Here is an 18,555-nt window from a genome sequence, read left to right as displayed (position 1 = left end):
TTTTTGAAAGAACCAACTTTTTTTATATTTCTAAATTGGTAATAAATAAGGGTGCATCATCTTTTCCCCCATTTCAATGATATTTGTAAAATCAGAAAATTCCCTGGGTTTTCACCTTTTCTGTTTCAACACAGTCGGTGTATTGTTAGTTTCGGTTTGCTGTGTGTTACTTTTGAAAAGCAATGCTAAGGGACTCATGTTTTGCAGCCTCTACCGTGTAGGACTTAAGTGACTAAATCTGAGTCATGTTTGTGGTGCTAATTCCAGATGAAAATCTCATTAAAAATAGGAAGAACCTGGCTTCCCAAGAAAATATTATGCCACAACATTTTCTTCCTGACCCAAGGGTGTGTCCTGTTGAAATTTTTTCTTTGCTAACCTTGGGTTTTCCTTCCTTTCGTTTCCAGGCTAATCATCCACTGCAGCGGTTGGCTTCAGTGTGAGAACCGGCTATCTGGTCACCTTAGCCAGATACTTTATCATGATTGAGACAAACAGGCCCCAAATGTCTACTTGCAGTGTAAGGTTATGGTTGTTAGATTTACGTGTCATAATGAAGGAAATTCAGTATCATGAAACCATCCATCCTATCCCAACTAATCTATGAATGCGAGATATTCAGAAGAGCATCGTCCAAGGGCCTGGCCTGTAGGATATCCAGATTTATTACAAAGCTATAACAACCATAATTAATAAAATGTAATTACTGAAACTGTACAGTGTCAAACTGTGTTGTTAGTAAAAAGACCAGAAATATTGAAAAAAAAATATACTAAAACATGAACCAAATTTGGAAAGATTAACTCAAAGCTTCTGAGGATCAAAGGATACCCTGGGAACTGCACAGAAATATCTTCTGAGAGAATGTAATTGCAACAGCCATACATGATAACAGATTATTATCTAGAATACATAAAAAACTTCTACAAATCCATAAGAAAAGGACAACCTTAGAGGGGAAAAAGGACCGAAAATATGAATAGGCAATTCACAGAAGAGTCTACTTGAACCGTCAATAAACACAAGCTCAGACTTGCTAGTGATGAAGGGGATAGAATCACACTGAGACCCATTTCACACCAATCAGACTGGCATTCGTTCAAATTTAACAGTATGATTAGTTAATAATTCACATGGTTTTAAAAGTGAGAAATTTAAATATCTAATAATGGGAATATTTAAGTATACTATGGTACATTCATTTGATAAAAATGTTATATGATCTTTTAACTGACTGATACACATCCTGTGTAGCAATACAGAAAATCCTTATAATAGGATGAAGAAAATACTCAAGATTCAAAATATGTAACCAGAAATGTTATCAATTAACAGGAGATAAGCTACAAATGGTCAGTCAGCACATACAAAGCGTAGGTATGAAATTAAAATGAGAAATCACCTGTCTCACTATCAAGTTGTCCAAAGATTTTTAAATAAATAAACTCTTTACTGGTGAGGGTACCAAGGATCAAGCATTCTCATACACAACTCCTGGGAATTTACAGAAACTGGCACAACTTTCTGCAGTTCTGGTGACAATATGTCCAAAAACTTGTGTAAACCTTTGGACCTAGAAATTCCACTGATAGGAAGCTTTCTTTAAAAAAGGATTTTCAATGTGGCAAAGATATAGTTACCAGAATATTCTCACTCTGTTATTTAAAATAATGGTAAATAACAATAATCTAAATGTCTAAAAATTGGAACTAGGTAGACCGATTATGATATAGACCTATGATGTAATAGCATATAATATTTTAAACAATATAAAATATATTTATTGGGAGAAAAAAATACTCACATTCTGCCATGTGAAGAAAGGCAGAATACACGTAGTATGATTTCATGTTTGTTATAGGTATTTGAATGGTTCCTTTCCGCTGCATTTTCCAATTTTAAACGATGAAATACATTACTTATATAAAAAAGTTATTAAACTATGCAGATGAGAAAAACATCTGAAGGAAAATGTTAAATCTTAACAGAAGAGTGTTAGGGCAATGGGGTGGTGGGTGTGTTTTCTCTTTTTATTTTGTAAATTCTCTGCAATGTTCTTACATTACTTTTATTACTTAAAATATATTTTTTTAAATGAATAGGAACAACAGTGTGGTGATTGCGAGGGTGGGGGAAGAGGTGGAAGAGGGCATGGAGGGGATAAATGGTGATGGAAAAAATCTATCTATATTAATAAAAGGGTAATATGCAAATTGGTCAGGACACCCTCACAGTAATGACTGAATAGCAGGCTGGGTGGGGCGACAAGGCCGGCAGGGGGGTTAGTGAGGGACGACCAAACAAATGAACAACAGACTGCGTGGGGCGACCAGGCCGGCAGGGGGGACAGTGAGGGGCGACCAGGCCAGCTGTGGGGGAGCAGTTGGCAGCAACCAGGCCAGCAGGGGGGCAGTGAGGGGCGACCAGGTCGGCAGAGGGGGGCAGTGAGGGGTGACCAGGCCGGCAGAGGGGAGCAGTGAGGGGTGACCAGGCCAGCGGGGGGGTGCAGTTGGGGGTGACCAGGCCAGCAGGCAGAGGCAGTTAGGGGTGATCTGGCTGACAGGGAGGGCAGTTAGGGGCGATCAGGCAGGCAGGCAGGTGAGCAGTTAGAAGCCAGCAGTCCCGGATTGTGAGAGGGATGTCCGACTGCTGGGGCAGTTGGCAGCAACCAGGCTGGTGGGGGGGCAGTGAGGGGCGACCAGGCCGGCAGCGGGTGTCAGTGGGACAACCGGCAGTCAGACATCCTCGAGGGGTCCCAGATTGGAGAGGGTGCAGGCTGGGCTGAGGGGACCCCCACTCCCTGTGCACAAATTTCGTGCACCGGGCCTCTAGTAAAATAATAAAAAATAAAAATGAATGGGGAAACCAACGCTGATCTGTAAGCCCACCATTAGGAAGAGCATGGGATTGGTCTGCCACTCCTGCTTCCCTTCCTCTCCATCCTCCTTTCTGAGAGTGGAGACACATTTCTCCCCATCTCTCCAGGGAAGCCTCCTGGTGACCTTGTGTACCAATCAAGAGTTCAGTGCGTACAGAACAGAGCTGGTGCCAAACTGCCATCAGCGTCGCTGTGGCCGCCCCACTCATCACTTGCCGCGCTATAAAAAGACTCGGTGGGAGACGAGGTCCTGGCCGGCACTCCCACCACATGCTGGGCCAGGGGTTCCACCATTGGGCCTGTCGGGGTTCCCATTCCCTCAACCGTTAGGCAGGGGTCCTCAAACTACGGCCCGTGGGCCACATGCGGCCCGCCGAGGACATTTATCCGGCCCGCCGGGTGCTGCTGCCTGTCCTGCTTAGCAGCCGACGCGTCCCGAGCCCGCAGTGCGCATAGGAATTTGTTCATAGTTGTTTTTTTTTAAACTATAGTCCGGCCCTCCAACGGTCTGAGGGACAGTGAACTGGCCCCCTGTTTAAAGAGTTTGAGGACCCCTGCGTTAGAGGAAGGGTGTGGAGGGGGTGGTCCCCATGGTTTCCTCATGCAGACTTTCTGATTCTAGGAACGGGTAGGACATACACCCAGCAACCACCAAGAGAGACTTAGGAAGCCACACATTCGCGTCTATAAAGAGCAACAGAAACGAAAGGAGGGCGAGGAGGAGCCATGCTGAGCTGTGTGCGGTCATGACTGCATGTGGATGGAGGATCAGCTTTCACTTACTCTGTAGTCTCTGTTCACATCGCTGAGCTGCCAGTGGTCGTCAGGGAGGCCCATGCGCTTGTACTCTTCACTGAGGTCCAGCAGCATCCAGCCCTGCTCTCTTTCTTCTTTATCCAGCTTGGGGTTGAATGAAAAGCAGTATAACTCCTCGTATTTAACTGCAAGGAAAGGGAGAATAACACCTCATCAAGCTCAGTCACTGCCAGAACCAAAGCTCTTCAAAGCGTCTCTGTCCGGCTGGAGCACACGGAGAGGCCAGCCCAGCCCTTACCCCCGGGAACCCAGCAGTGCCCTGTCCTGTGGGCAGGGCCGCCCACCTCCTCCCAGCAAGGACAGGGAGACCTGGGACCGCCGGACTCAACTCTGCAAGAGCTTCTTCCATTTTAGAAACGAGGTCTTCTCCATTTGGTGCTTTCTTTTTTAAAAATGTATTTGTATTGATTTCAGAGAGGAAGGGAAAGGGAGAGGGAGAGATAGAAACATCAATGATCAGAGAGAATCCTGACTGGCTGCCTCCTGCACGCCCTGCACTGGGGATCGAGCCCGCAACCCAGGCATATGCCCTGACCGGGAATCGAAACCGTGACCTCCTGATTCACAGTTCGATGCTCAACCACTGAGCCACAATGGCTGCGTTGCACTTTCTTTCTTTTTTTTCTTTTTTTAGTCGCTTTTGAAAGCAAATATATTTTCCAGACCACACAAAATATAAAGCATAAATATTAATTAAGAACGGTTGCATTCATTAGAGGTCAAGGTTATGTTTACTGAGCTTAGATTTGGGAGGGCCTCTGGGAGGTGGGCTGGTGCCCAGGCTGCTGCCACATTTTGATGCTCTACGGTATTAAAAAAGAAAACAGTTGGGAAAGCTGTAGGATATATTTATATGTTTGCACTGAAAACATTTGAACTTTTTACGACCACATAAATGTCATGATTGTACTGCCCCGACAATATTTATAGGATCCCTAAAAAAATATCAATTCAGAGGGCATGGCACCCTGGTCAAGAGGGGCAAGTTGAGGAATATGTAATGAAGTTCTTTCAGTTCTGCCAGGATATCTTTGCCTTTTGTGCCTCTGAGGCCAGCCCATTCCCCTCTCCCCCAATAATAGCTAGGATTTGGTTTGCGGGCTCTGCTCTGCTCTTCTCTGCGGGCAGCATTGAGGTCAGTGCTGTCCAACAGAAATCTAAACAGGCCGTGTACATCCTGGTCAGTGTCCTTGCAGCTATGTTAAAAAGCTGAAAAGAAACAATGACATTCATTTTACTAATATAATTTATTTAACCCAATATATCTAAAATATTGCCATTTTCAACATGCATATACTGTAAAACTTATTCATTGATAGCTTATATATTTTGTACTGTCTTTGAAATTCACACTTACCAACACATCTATTTTTTTTAAATTGATTTCAGAGAGGAAGGGAGAGAGAGAGGAAAAAAAATCAATGATCAGAGAGAATCATTGATCGGCTGCCTTCCGCACGCCCCCTCCTGGGGATTGAGCCCACAACCTGGGCATGTGCCCTTGACCAGAATTAAACCCAAGACACTTCAGTCTGCAGGCTGATGCTCTATCCACTGAGCCAAACCGGCTAGGGACTTAGCAGCACATCTTAGCTCATTCCAGCCAAACATCTAACTCTAGCAGCTACCCGTACATATGGCCAGCAGCTACCACACTGGACAGTACAGATCTGAGCACTTCCGGTGATAGTGATTCGTGGCTGATAACTCACCAAACCCTGTTCCATCCCGGATTTGTTCTAGTTAAATGTGTGAACCCGCCTAGCAGGCACCATGATGGGCCTCATCTTACAGAGGAGAAATCTGAGCAAAGGGACGCTGAAGAATGTTCCCAGGGTCACACAGCTAGCAACTGGGGAGTCTGCCCTTGAATTAGGCAATCTGGCTGTTCCGTACATGTTCCTACCCACCCCCTCCCCTGCTCCTCCAAGGCAGATCCGTCTCTCTTCTGCCCTGATCGGCCACCTTTGCATCCTGTCTTTCCTTGTTCCATATCCTTAATCATCCCGTTTTTCTCCAATAGATGTCTTGCCCCTCACCGTTGGCTTAGGTCCCACCTTTATTCCTTAATCTGTTGAAGTACGCGGTGTGGACAAGGCAGTGCACCTGAACGTGTGCATCTGGAGGCCCTTCACACGGTCTCAGTGACACACAGGCAGCCTGTGATGAAAACTCAGCTTCCAGCGCCATGATGACCGAGGTAGCTCATGTACGAGGAGGAAGAAAGATAAGGGTCCTATTGAACTACCATATGTTCCCATTAGGCGCGCACCCTGTTTTGTAAGAGCGAAGTTCAAAGACTGGGGGGTACCAGTGAGATAAGCTACGTTCTGTCTCAGTCTCTCTTGATGTCGTATTTCTATATGTCAGAATTTAGAATAACGGTGATTTCAGCGACTAAGAAAATGCACACACACAGACACCTGCACACACCAACACGAAGTAGCTGCCGTCAGTACATAGTGCTGCTTACAATCTTAGCTGATTGAGCCGACGGCATAGGAAAGTGAGATTCTGTTCTGGGAACAGCCGACTTGACCCTGACACATCGTTCCCATCGCTAAGTGCCATTTCCATGAGTCAGGCTCTGACAGCGTCCCGCTAACCGCAAGTGCCATCGGCTGAAGATGCCAAAAAAAGTCCCTTGAGAAAGCCAGTTCCCTGAGTGAAAGAAGAGCTAAGGAGTGAGGAGTAATCGTCGACATTAAGTTCCCTCGTTACATATTTACAAACAGGTCTGTAGGTAGAAGAATGATCATCTACGATTATCGAGTGCTCTGTGCATGGGCTCACGCTTGTCATCACTGGCAAGAGGCAAGGACACTGTGCATAAATGAAAGCAAGAATCATTTGTGACAGGCATCCAGGAGATCACTCTCCAATTGGGAGACAGGAGAATGGGTTTCTACTAGAGTTACGAGATGTTTGCTTTCAGTTATTTTTCAAGAAAAAGGGTGACCCACCACCCGTCCATCCCACTTTAAGTCAAGGCCTATATAAGGGCAGAGAAACCTACATTTCTGTCGGTCAGAGCACAGTCTTGCTAATGTGGGCAAACTTCTCACCCGGAGACCAGCCCAGGAGAAGTCTACCGGGAAAAATGAAAAAGTGCCATTAACGCATTGACAAATGTCACTGAAGAGTTCCCATTCACAATATTCTCTTCCCCGCCTCTCCAGCTCCTGCAAAATACCTCGCAGACTGTTTAGTAAGTGGCAGGGAAGTGAGTTAAACACAAGAGGAGGGCTAGAGAAATCTCTAGTCTTTACAGAATCTAAACTGAGAAAACACTTATCTGTCCCCTGGAGGAAGGTCAAATCCCTGATGGGTCACCCCTCTTAGAACAGACGTGTTCAATGCTCCGCTGGCTTTTCATTCCCAGAGTCTCGGCCACCACAGCTCACATGGGATGTCTTTAGCTGTCGGGGGCGGCAGGTTTCACAGGAGGTGCCAGGAAGGCCTCACCCCAGGGCCCCATCCCTAGGGGACCTCACCAGGGGACACAGGAACTCCTCCCACGAGAAGCAAACACTCCACATGCCTCGGACTGGGGAGGTAAACGGAATGTGCACCTCTCATTAAAACTTTCTTCCAGAAAAAGTGTAAATTATTCTAGTATTTACTGACCTACTTACATCATGTAATTGCTCAACGAAGACAGACTTGAAGGTGTTTCTATCTATTCAGAGAGAAAAATGATAATTTCTGAAAATAGACCACATTGAATTTGGAGTGAACAGCACTTTGCCTATGTTTCTAGAAAAGCCAAATCAGTGTCTCGGGACTAAGCAGACAGCATATGCTCGACCCAAGTCCAGAGATGCGTGTTTCACGGACGTGGCTCTATGTTAGCCCTGTCGCTCATCATTAACACAGCCCGTGTCACCGCGATGGCTTCAGGACCCGTTGCTCTCAGCAACTCCAGCACTCTCAGACCATCCCACTTCCTGCCTCCCGGAGAAGATGCACGCCATCAGCGGAAACTCTTTCCACTTGGAACCACCAAGCCCACAAAAGGTCCTGCCTGGGCACCAACCTCTGCTGCTCCCCTCCCATCAAGGGGGGACGGCTGTGCATTCCACCCAGTAAGAGAGCTGTGGGTAAAACAAAGCACTTGGGGAAGAAAGAAAAATAACCTCGCTTATTTCCCAGGAATCAGGATAAAGGTTATGAAAACAGAATATTTAGGGGAAAAATATGGGGACAATTTCCTCTTATTATAGACTACCTAGGAGAAGTAATTTCATATGAAAATCAAAAGTACTTTACAAATCAAAAGGAAACGTGTAACAACCAATGTAAAAACTGGATGATATATTCACAGTACTGATTGTCTCCCTTACACATTTTTTTTTAATTGAAAGGAAAAACAAACATGAATCAGCAGCAGCTGAATGGGAAGGGTGGGTGAGGGAAGGGAGGCTCACCAGAAGGACACAGAAATGTGGGCTTTTTAGGTTCAAAAGTAACAGCCGAAAATTCAATTGCTCCGAATGGTCTGCTTAAATTGGGCAACTTAAAATAAATGAAGCTGAAAACCATTTAAAGAGGGGTGAGGAGATAACACAGCTATTATTGGATTTTGCACTTAAAATAAAAATTAGACTTTTCTGTATTTTCATCAAACAAGCGTTCAAATTAAACATCAGGATTGCGGAAGCTCACACTTAGGTGAAAAGAACTGTGGACTCAGGTTAGTATAATCCAGTGGTTGGCAAACTCATTAGTCAACAGAGCGGCAATGAGTTGCGAGCCGCAGTTTGCCGACCACTGGTATAATCAATAGAAAGGAAATGGCCACTGTAAAATCTGCTGACACTGCAAGGACTAGACAAAGATTGTAAAAAATTATGTTAAGCAAATGACACTATATCAATTATGATATTTTATTTTTTGAATATATATATATTGATTTCAGAGAGGAAGAGAGAGAAACATCAATGATGAGAGAGAACCATTGATCGGCTGCCTCCTGCAGGCCCCCTACAGGGGACTGAGCCACCTGGGCATGTGCCCTGATTGGGAATTGAACCATGACCTGCTGGTTCATAGGCTGACGCTCAACCACTGAGCCACATGGCTGAGCATTATGAGATTTTAAGAATTGGGGACTAAGATAAAATGAAAAAATAGTTTAGTAAAAATGGGGAAATAAAAAAGATGTTTTAAATGTTAAAGGGCCCACAAACAATACAGAGGGAGCGATAACTGTTACAAAAATAAACAGTAGGCAGCAAATTAGAGGAAGAAGAAAATAAAGAACATGGGGAAAATGGGCGTCCTCTGAGAAATAGGGGTCTTCTTTTAATCAGAAAAGTGTATAACCTGATTCGTACTTTGAATCTAACTTATTTTCTCACTTGGGCCATGCCATTATTTTAACCTAAGTTATTTCTTTACTAAGAATTAAGGAACTCACTGAATTTGACTAATTATTTTTTTACTGCAATCTTTATAGTCCATGTCCAAATTCTTACCAATCTTTTTTGTTGTTGTTGTGAATCCTCAACTTCACAACTATTGGTTGCCTCCCCCGTGAGCCCCAACTGGGTGCCGGGGAACCTGAAACCCAGGTATGTACCCTTGACTGGAATCGAACCCATGACCCTTCCATTTGAGGGCCAACCCTCTAGCCACTGAGCAACCCTAGCCAGGGCAAATTCTGACCAATCTTAATTCATTAAAAAGGCAAACCAACAAAATGTCACCAAATGTGTCAGTCATTTGGCTTACCCTTCCCCAGAAATCCTAATTCAGGGAAAAGAAAATCTCAAGATCTTTGGAAATAACTCCTTCACAGGCCTTGACTTCAATGGATTCCCCAACATTTCTTCTTTTATTAAAAAAAAAATGTCCTCTACAGGACCTTGTGGTTAGCTGTGTCCATAAAGGAAGCTGAAAGTATGTGATTTGTGTTGGTGACTAAGCACAGAGCTATATTGTACCCCTAGAACTCAAAGTATACTAGACACACACACACACACACACACACAGGTCTTTTCTGATATACCTGGAGGAGGGGGAGGGTATTTTGTGAAAGATCCTTGGATGGTTCTGATAAGCCACCCCTGGCCCGGGCTGGGACCCCCTCCACCCCCATTCCCACTTCCACCCAGATTCAAAACCCTACTTCCAAGGCTATAGGCTGTAATCTGTCCTATATTTAGCACTGCCTTGAACATTCAACTGTGAAGCTGCTTGGGCCCCACTTCATCTTCCCACACTTATTAAAGTACTGTGGTTTATGTAAACTGTCGCTTCTCATTCCAATGTTTCAAAATGCTGGTGGCTTTTTAAAATCTTTTAAGATAACGGCTTTAATTCAATTAATTACTATGGTTTCCTTTTTTGATCTGTGGCTGTCTAATAACTAACTCTCAAAAGTTCATTTTTAAGAAAAAGTGTGCATTTTAAAAACCAGGGAACGCTGTGATTTTCCCCCTGTGGGGGACCCTCACACTGTGGGTCCTGGCACTCGCCATCCTCGGGGCCGGAGCCCGCACCGCCCAGGGATCTTCCAGCTGCTTAGCCCTTTCCCAGGTCTCCAGGCTATTCCTAAACCCCATTAATCCGGTCGGAGCACATTTGTTATCCAGCACACCCATTAATCAGTGACACAGAAACTGCTGGCCCACAATTGTCCTCGCATTCTCGGCTGTGTGCAACCTCATGTCCATCTTCCCAGACCTCTGTTCCAATTATAGTGCCGCCTCCCAAAGTTCAACCACTTTCCTGGCCAACTCTGCAGTTCTTCTCAACATAGCAAGATGAAAACGCTCCAACCAGCTGCCTTCAAAGAGGAGCAGACAGAATCATCAGGTTCTGACAGCCCCTGGCACCGTTTTCATGACCTAACTTTAGCTCTTAGCTGTCTCCCGATGATGTGGTCAGGGCCTAAGAAACTGAGGACCCGACCCACCGCCTTGAGGAGCTTCATCAAACCTCTGGTCCTGAATTGCAAAGCATTCAGCAAAGTAACTACAAGCCCGTATCCTACTTCCTTACTGATGACTTCTGGGTAGCACTACCATGAATATGACATCAGGGACCTCATTTCACTGTATTCTCCTAAGAAACTTAGGCATGTATTTCATTTTATTGATTTCAGAGATGAAGGAAGAGGGAGAGAGAGATAGAAACATCAGTGATGAAAGAGATTCATGGATCGGCTGCCTCCTGCACACCCCACACTGGGGACCACGCCCGCAACCTGGGCATGTGCCCTGACTGGGAATTGAACCGTGACCTCCTGGTTCATAGGTTGATGCTCACCACTGAGCCACATGGGCCGGGTGACGTGTATTTCTTTTAAGCAGTAAGAACCCATAGCTCACAGAGGCCACACAGGAAGACAAGACACACTTCTGTAGAAGTGGGTAATAGGCTACCAATCGGAAGACCCAAATGAGGGATATATCACAACTAGAGGTCCGGTGCACAAATTCGTGCACGGGTGGGGTTCGGCCGGCCCACCCCGATCGGGGCCGATTGGGCTGTGGGGAAGGGACGTGGGAGGTTGGCCAGCCAGCCCTGCCCCCAATTGGGCTGGTTGGCCGGCTGCAGTGAGTGTCATAGCAACCAGTTGTTCTGGTCATTCCATGGCTTGGCTTTTATATATATAGATACTTCTCAAATCAATCAAATGGTCTTCCAAGGACATTTAAAGAGCTTCTGTTTAGGAGATTCAACAGATCCACACTTTGAATATTCCATGATGCTAGTTATACCAACCTTGGGACACATATGTTACTACCAAAAAGGAACAGAAACCAAGCCTTAAAAGCCCCAAGATGGGGAGACTGCATTGGAATTTTTTTTTAAATATATTTTATTGATTTTTTACAGACAGGAAGGGAGAGGGATAGAGAGTTAGAAACATCGATGAGAGAGAAGCATCGATCAGCTGCCTCCTGCACACCTCCTACTGGGGATGTGCCCGCAACCAAGGTACATGCCCTTGACCAGAATCGAACCTGGGACCCTTCAGTCTGCAGGCCGACGCTCTATCCACTGAGCCAAACCGGCTAGGGCATCATTGGCATTGTTTGACAGCAATGTTTTCCATAGGAAACAATTGGTCAGTTTGGGCTTAGACCTCAATCCAGGTCACTTGATTCTCACAGTATCAGAAGGGCATAATTTTAAGATGATTTTACCCTGAAGGGAAAACAAACACACTGATAACCCCCAGAGACAAAGTGAATGCTAAGAATAATGACAGAGGTTCCTATCGGAGGCTACTCAGGGAGAGCTCCTCAGCTTTAAGGAAAGCTATGATTCCGACTTCTTGGCCTCTCCGGAGGCCTGGGGTATCATCTGATTCCTAAAACACTGTAATTGCTCCAGCGCTATACACACTGGCTGGGTGTGATTTGTGAATTTCTGAAGGGTGGGTCCACGTGCAGTGCCAGCTCCTCTGGCCTACCTGGCCTTGTGAGGCGTATCAGAGAGATGTACACGTCGTGGCAGTCTCTCTCCTGGGGTATGATGAGTTGTAAGAGCTGGAAGTTCTTGCAACGAATAAGCAGATGGCATCCAGTAGCTGTTGTGGCCTGTTTTTCGATGGAGGAAATCTGGCTGTGAAGAATCTGCAACGGAAAGTGAATGTGGATAAGCTAAGCACAAACAACTGATAAACAGGACGAGGAGTGACACAGATCTCACAGCCACACAGAGAGACCGGCAACACTCCCCACCCTTCAGCTAGCTCAACACCTGCACTCAGATAACAAGAACTGAGATGTTTTGGGAAAGAACCAACTGTCTAAATTTCCCGTTTTGTTTTTTCTATGTCAAGCTTTCGGATACCCAGGCTCATGATTTGAAGCCAACGATTCAGCATACTCTTTTGCACAAGTCCGGGCAAGGGAACATTTTGGTAGTCAAATGTTGATTGCGGTTAATAGCTCAAATGAAAGAAGGTCATGAGAAGTTAGTAAAATAAATCTTGCAATCAACAAAAGTCAGAGATGACTCCGCTGGGAGGGGCCACCATGCTCCCGAATTCCACGTGGAATGCTCAAGTTCAATAGCAACTTGCACTTGTTTTCTAAGTTGCTGGGGGTCAGGCTGGCTGCAGAGGAGATTTGTTTTAAGGGAAATCATGCTGAAGGGCATGTCCGTTGTCTCAGGAGTGTCTCTGCTCAGTCCTCCATGGCAAGCATTTCATTCTTTCAATTCCTCTCCAGCAAGTAGTGCCTGCCACCTTCAGCTGCAAACAGAACAATGTCTATGGAACAGAGAAAAGGCCAATCTACAATTCAGCCATTCTGGCCCTGGTCATGGTGTCATGGTGAGTGGGCTATATAAAATAAGAAATATCTAGTCCAGCCTTGGGCAAACTACGGCCCGCGGGCCGGATCCGGCTGTTCTATCCGGTTCTCTTGCTCTCCCCTCCGCTCCTTTACTTTGAATTTATATTAGTTCACACAAACACTCCATCCATGCTTTTGTTCCGGCCCTCCGGTCCAGTTTAAGAACCCATTGTGGCCCTCGAGTCAAAAAGTTTGCCCACCCTGGTCTAGTCTCATGATTGTGTAGCAGAAATATCTGATGATAGGACGCTTCTCTAGCTTTCCTTTCCTTTCTTCCCTCCCTTCTTCCCTCCCTCCCTCCCTCCCTCCATTCCTTCCTTTTAATTATCAGAAAAGTGGAGACAACAGAATTAAATGACTGTATCTGGGATTGACATTATGGAAGCTGAGACATGAACAACTTATATCTCTGGCTCTTTCTAGGTCTATCTTTGATGATAGTCAAACAATTAGTGTTTAAAATGAATATGTAGATGAAGTAGATTGGACTCTGTACAGGAAAAGGCGAAGGTCACATTCCCCAAACAGTCCCCTGAATACCCACATACCAAAAGTCCACCCACCTCACCCTGGGGATAAACAAAAGAATGGAGGATGGAGCTCTCTACTTCAAACAACGTAAACAAGGAATGCATACCCATGTTTCCTTTCTTGTGTCAGGTGCATTTTCCACGAATATGACATGAGTAGCCGTCAAATACAAAGTTCCTAGGGCTGCTTTTTTGGAAGATATTCGATCTAGCAAGCGGACATTTTCGACCTAGGAAAAGCAGTTTGACACAGGCATAGTTAAAGCACCAGAGCTAGTCAGGAAAGTGAAAAACAAGTAGATAATCTTGTACTTAATCCAAAATGCAATTTGAGAATTTTCCCAATAAGAAAAAAACAAAATTTTCCCCTTAAATTAATTAGATCTCAGAATATGAATCTGTATATCAAAAGATAAAATTTCCCCAATTACTTAACTATAACCTTTAATGTACCACAAAATATTTATAAAACCTCTTCTTTAAGATTACCCTTTCTATATCTGAAATAGGTCAGTGTTTTCATTTCACTGTAATTATATAATTCTAATTTAAGGCAGGTAGTGTGTGAATCAAAGTTCAGCATTCACACAATAACTATGTATGAATTATTTTCTATTAAAAAGAAAACATACTTTCCTATGTGTTTCATGGTTGTAGAAATTGTCCCAAGGCTGTTTGCTTCCGCATAAATGAGCAGGAAATAGAAAATCTCTCTAACAAATGGAATTCTCACCACTGAGCTAATTTGAACTGTTAGGAGAGATTTCTTGGAAATAATTTGTTATCAAGCATATATTTCTTACATGCAAAGCAGTTTCAAGGATGTGTGCGCCAGGATCATTCCAATACGGAATGTAATGGAAATGACAAGACAATCTCTCCAGGGCAAGTGAAAAACTGAAGATGGACGATGGCTCTACCCTCATCCCTCAAGTCAGGATGGTTACTCGCCATCCATGAGGCAGCTTAGGGACTAGTGGATCGTATTCGCCCCATTCTTCAGCCCAATGGAGAAGCTGTTGTCCTGAGGTGACTGGAGAGCCCAAGGCTTCCCAACTGCTCCGAGGAAGACCTAGGTGGGTACCCAACCTAATGAACACCGCCAGGACAACCCCAAGGCAAACAGCACTCAAGACACCCATCGTCCAGCCTCCTCTGAGCCCTTAGAGCCAAACCACTCTTCCAGGTCCCATCCCATTTCTTCCCAATTTCCAGGGACCTAATGAGGTAAATAAAGCATTAGGTACTTAAAATATTTTTTTTGGTCAGACCATTTACACCAGGGTGGTTGCATAAGAGACTTGGTGAATGGCTGTTTCTTAAAGATGTTCATTTAAGAACCTATCAGCTTCCGGTTTTTAAAAAGTACTTCTGTTGTTACTGATATGCTTCACATTCTTTCAGTGGGTCTCCATCCCTCTGTCTCTTTCGTCAATGGTCTTCATACCATTGGCTTACTTTCTTCCTAGGTGACCATCATTCCTTACGTATTCATCAGAACAGTTTATACCATAAGGATAGTAACCTATGACCTAATTTTATGTTTTGTAACTGATTCTTTACCAAGCTCTTTTATTGGTTCCAATGCTTTTTTTCAAAAAAGTCACTTGGATCATCAATAAAATCACTTGGATCTTTAATAAAGTCACTTGAGTAGAGAGGAATATTTTCTATAATAATTTGTCTCTTCCTTTCCAGTATTTATACCTCTTTCCCCCCTTGTTTAATGACATGAACTAGAACCTTCAAAATAACAATGACAGTGGTGACAGCAGCCACTCTTGTGTTGTTTTCTTTGTTTTTTTAAGAATAGCTTTATTGAGATATAATTCACATTTCATACAATTCACCCATTTAAAGTATACTATTCAATGGTTTTAAGTATATCCACAGCATTGTACATATCATCATTGTGCAAACATTACCACAATCAATTTTAAAACATCTTCATCACCGACTCCCACCCCCCCAAGAAAAAAACAACCCTGTACTCATTAGCATTCCCTCCAAACCACCTCAGCACTAGGCAACCATCAATCTACTTTCTGTCTCTATGCATTTGCTTATTCTGGACATTTCATATAAATGGAATATGTTATACTTTGTGACTGGTTTAACTTAGCATCATATTCACTTTGTTTTCTTGCCAAGTAACAATCCATTACATGGATACTAGAGGCCCGGTGCCCAGATTTGTGCACTGGTGGGGGGCGTGGCCTGCGGGGATTGGCCGCTGTGGGAGCGCCGCTCATCCCGGTCAGCCGAGCGGTGCTCCCACTGTGGGAGTGCACTGACCACCAGGGGGCAGCTCCTGCGTTGAACGTCTTCCCCCTAATGGTCAGTGTGTGTCATAGCGACTGGTCGACCGGTCGTTCCACCGTTTGGTCGCTGGGCTTTTATCTATATAGATACCACACTTTCCTTATCCACTTGTCAGTTGATAGTCCTTTGGACGGTTTCCACTTTCTGGCTGTCATGGATATTACTGCTATGCACGTTCTTATACAAGGGCTGAGGAGGGCATATGTTTTCATTTCTCTTGGGTGTATATACCAGTACCTAGGAATGGAATTGCTGGATCAGATGGTAACTCTTTGTTTAACCTCTACAGGAACTCTCAGGCTGTTTTCCAAAGTGGCTGCATCATTTTATATTCCTACCAAGTAGGAGGGTTCCAATTTTTCCACGTATCTGCCAATGCTTGTTGTAATCTCTTTTTTATTACAGCCATTCTGCTAGGGGTGAGATGGTATCTCACTGTAATTTTGATTGGCATTTCTCTGATGATTAATGATGTTGAGCATCTTTTCCTGTGCACTCCTGTTTTAAATGGGAACACTCCCAATATCTCACCATTGAATTTGATATTTTTTATCACATTGTGGAAGTGATCCATTCTTATTTTATTGAGTTTTAATTTTGAAAATCAGGAATAAACAGTATGCCATTTTAATAATACTTGGATGAATTATTTGCTTTCGAGCATTAGTCCTGTGTTATCAATAGTAATAGATTTCTTAGTTATTAAAGAAGTCAGATTGTTGGTGTGTGACCAACTTGGAATTGGTGTATTGATGTTTTAGTATTGCTTACATTTTATCTGTGCAAATTATTTTGTTTTGTTGGCAGTATTTTTGTTGTTGTTTGTGGGTTTTTTTTTTTGCATCTATGCTTTTAAGAGAGACTGGCTATTTGTGCTACTTTTATTAGGTGAATTCATCATGGCTATGATTATATCAATTGATTAGAAAGATTTCAATATACATATAAGTTATTACTTGAAACAGACACTCTTTTTGTTCAGAAATAACTCTTTAATAATTATTTCAGTGTCTTAAGTGGTTATAAATATTTCAATATTTCCATTTCTTACTAAATCTCATTTAATACCTATTTTACTTACAAATTATCTCCTAATGGCTGATTTTCAATTCTTACAATGCTTTAATTCTTATCTGTGGATAAATATCTCTCTCTTTATCTCTTCTCTCACTCCTAATATTGTAAATTATGTTCTTCCTTTTCTGTGGCTAGATATGCAAGGGTTTTTCTTTTTTATTTATTTTAAAATACATATTTTTATTGATTTCAGAGAGGAAGGGAGAGAGAAATAGAAACATCAGTGATGAGAGAGAATCATTGATCAGTTGCCTTCTGCACGCCCCACACTGGAGATTGAGCCCGCAACCCAGGCATGTGCCCTGGCCGGGAATGGAATGGTGACCTCCTCGTTCATAGGTCCACGCTCCACCACTGAGCCTCGCCAGCCAAGCACAAAGGTTTTTCTTCAAAGTAACGGATCTTGGACTTATCAATGTAGTAATTTTTCTCTTTGAATTGTTAATTACTGCTTGTGCTTGTTAATAAATGTTTTAACTTGCTTTCTGCGAGTATATGTGTGGTTTTTGTTTCTTTGTTCATTTCTAAAAGCTCAGGTTTAATAGTCAGCTCATTAAGTTTTATTCTTCTTGTTTAGTAACAAAATTTTAAGTCCAATAATTTTCCTCCAAAGTAAATTTTTGGCTGCATGTTATGAGTTTTGCTTGCAGTATTAGCATTCTTGCTTTCCAGATAGACTATAACTGGAGTTTTTATTTCTTCTTTGACCCAAGAGTTTTTAAGGAGAATATTTTTTACTTCCCACATGATTGGATTACTTTATTCAAACTTTTGTCATTAAACATTCTATTTTAAACTAACTCCAACGAAGATATTATGAAAGAGAGTTGTGGGAAGAGAGGAGCAAGGGGATATATTATTTTTGGAACATTTCTATGGGAAAAAACTAATTTGCATGCTAGAATGGGCCTAACTAAATTAAGCAGCGGTCCAGGGTGATGTGCCAGTTAACAATATCTAAAAACAAAACACAACTTTATTGAGATAATCATACTGAACATATGGTAATATTTTGAGACAAAAAGATCTAGTATGAATTATTCTCCCTATGGAAGTGAAGGAAGCCACACCACTTAGATTATTTGTAGAAAACCTCAGTTGGTGGTAGAATAGAATACTTAATTAATGCCTTCCTGTTACCTGTGGAGGCCGCTGCAGGAGAGTTACTTTTCAAAATTTGGCAAAAGTTCTTAACCATCCCACAGCTGTCCAGAGTATTTTGAAGTAGAAGAAGTTAAAAAGAGACAAAACACAATTAGGGAAACACCAACAGCATGATTTCCCAGTACTGTGTCACATCGAAAGAAACAACTGGCATGTCATGACGTTTAAAGGTAATAAGAATTAAAATTCATGGTGGGTGGGAAGAGATCAACCTGAGAACTTGTATGCATATATGCATAACCCATGGACACCGACAATAGGGTGGGGTGGTGAAGGCTTGGAGCCAGGGGTGAGGTGGGCTAGAAGGGGTCAATGAGAGAAAAGGGGGACATAGGTAATATTTTCAACAATAAAATAAGTAAAATTAAATTAAAACAGAACTAAAATTCCGTTGTCTGAGAAATTCTGTGAAGGTCAGGACCCTGTTCAGTTCCACCACGTGGCTTTCACTAAG

The 18,555-nt window shown here is 43.2% G+C and overlaps 1 protein-coding gene across 3 annotated transcripts in view; it reads right to left on the bottom strand.

Moving 5' to 3' along the window:
• Positions 1-18,555, bottom strand: part of MTMR7 (myotubularin related protein 7) — a 117,769-nt gene that overhangs the window by 74,647 nt on the left and 24,567 nt on the right. For 2 of the 3 annotated variants that reach the window (XM_080661174.1, XM_080661175.1), the window contains exons 2-4: positions 13,646-13,768; positions 12,120-12,282; positions 3,662-3,819 (exon numbers count right to left, since the gene is read on the bottom strand). In XM_080661174.1, coding sequence (XP_080517300.1) covers positions 3,662-3,819; positions 12,120-12,282; positions 13,646-13,768 — 444 coding nt within the window. The remainder of the gene's footprint in view (positions 1-3,661; positions 3,820-12,119; positions 12,283-13,645; positions 13,769-18,555) is intronic. The other variant, XM_080661176.1, reaches the window with a different exon arrangement.

This window comes from Plecotus auritus (genome assembly GCF_963455305.1).
Source record: "Plecotus auritus genome assembly, chromosome: 3".
In the NCBI taxonomy this organism is placed as follows: domain Eukaryota; kingdom Metazoa; phylum Chordata; class Mammalia; order Chiroptera; family Vespertilionidae; genus Plecotus; species Plecotus auritus.
The sequence above is the reverse complement of the archived record's forward strand: the minus strand, read 5'-3'. Positions and strand labels throughout refer to the sequence as shown.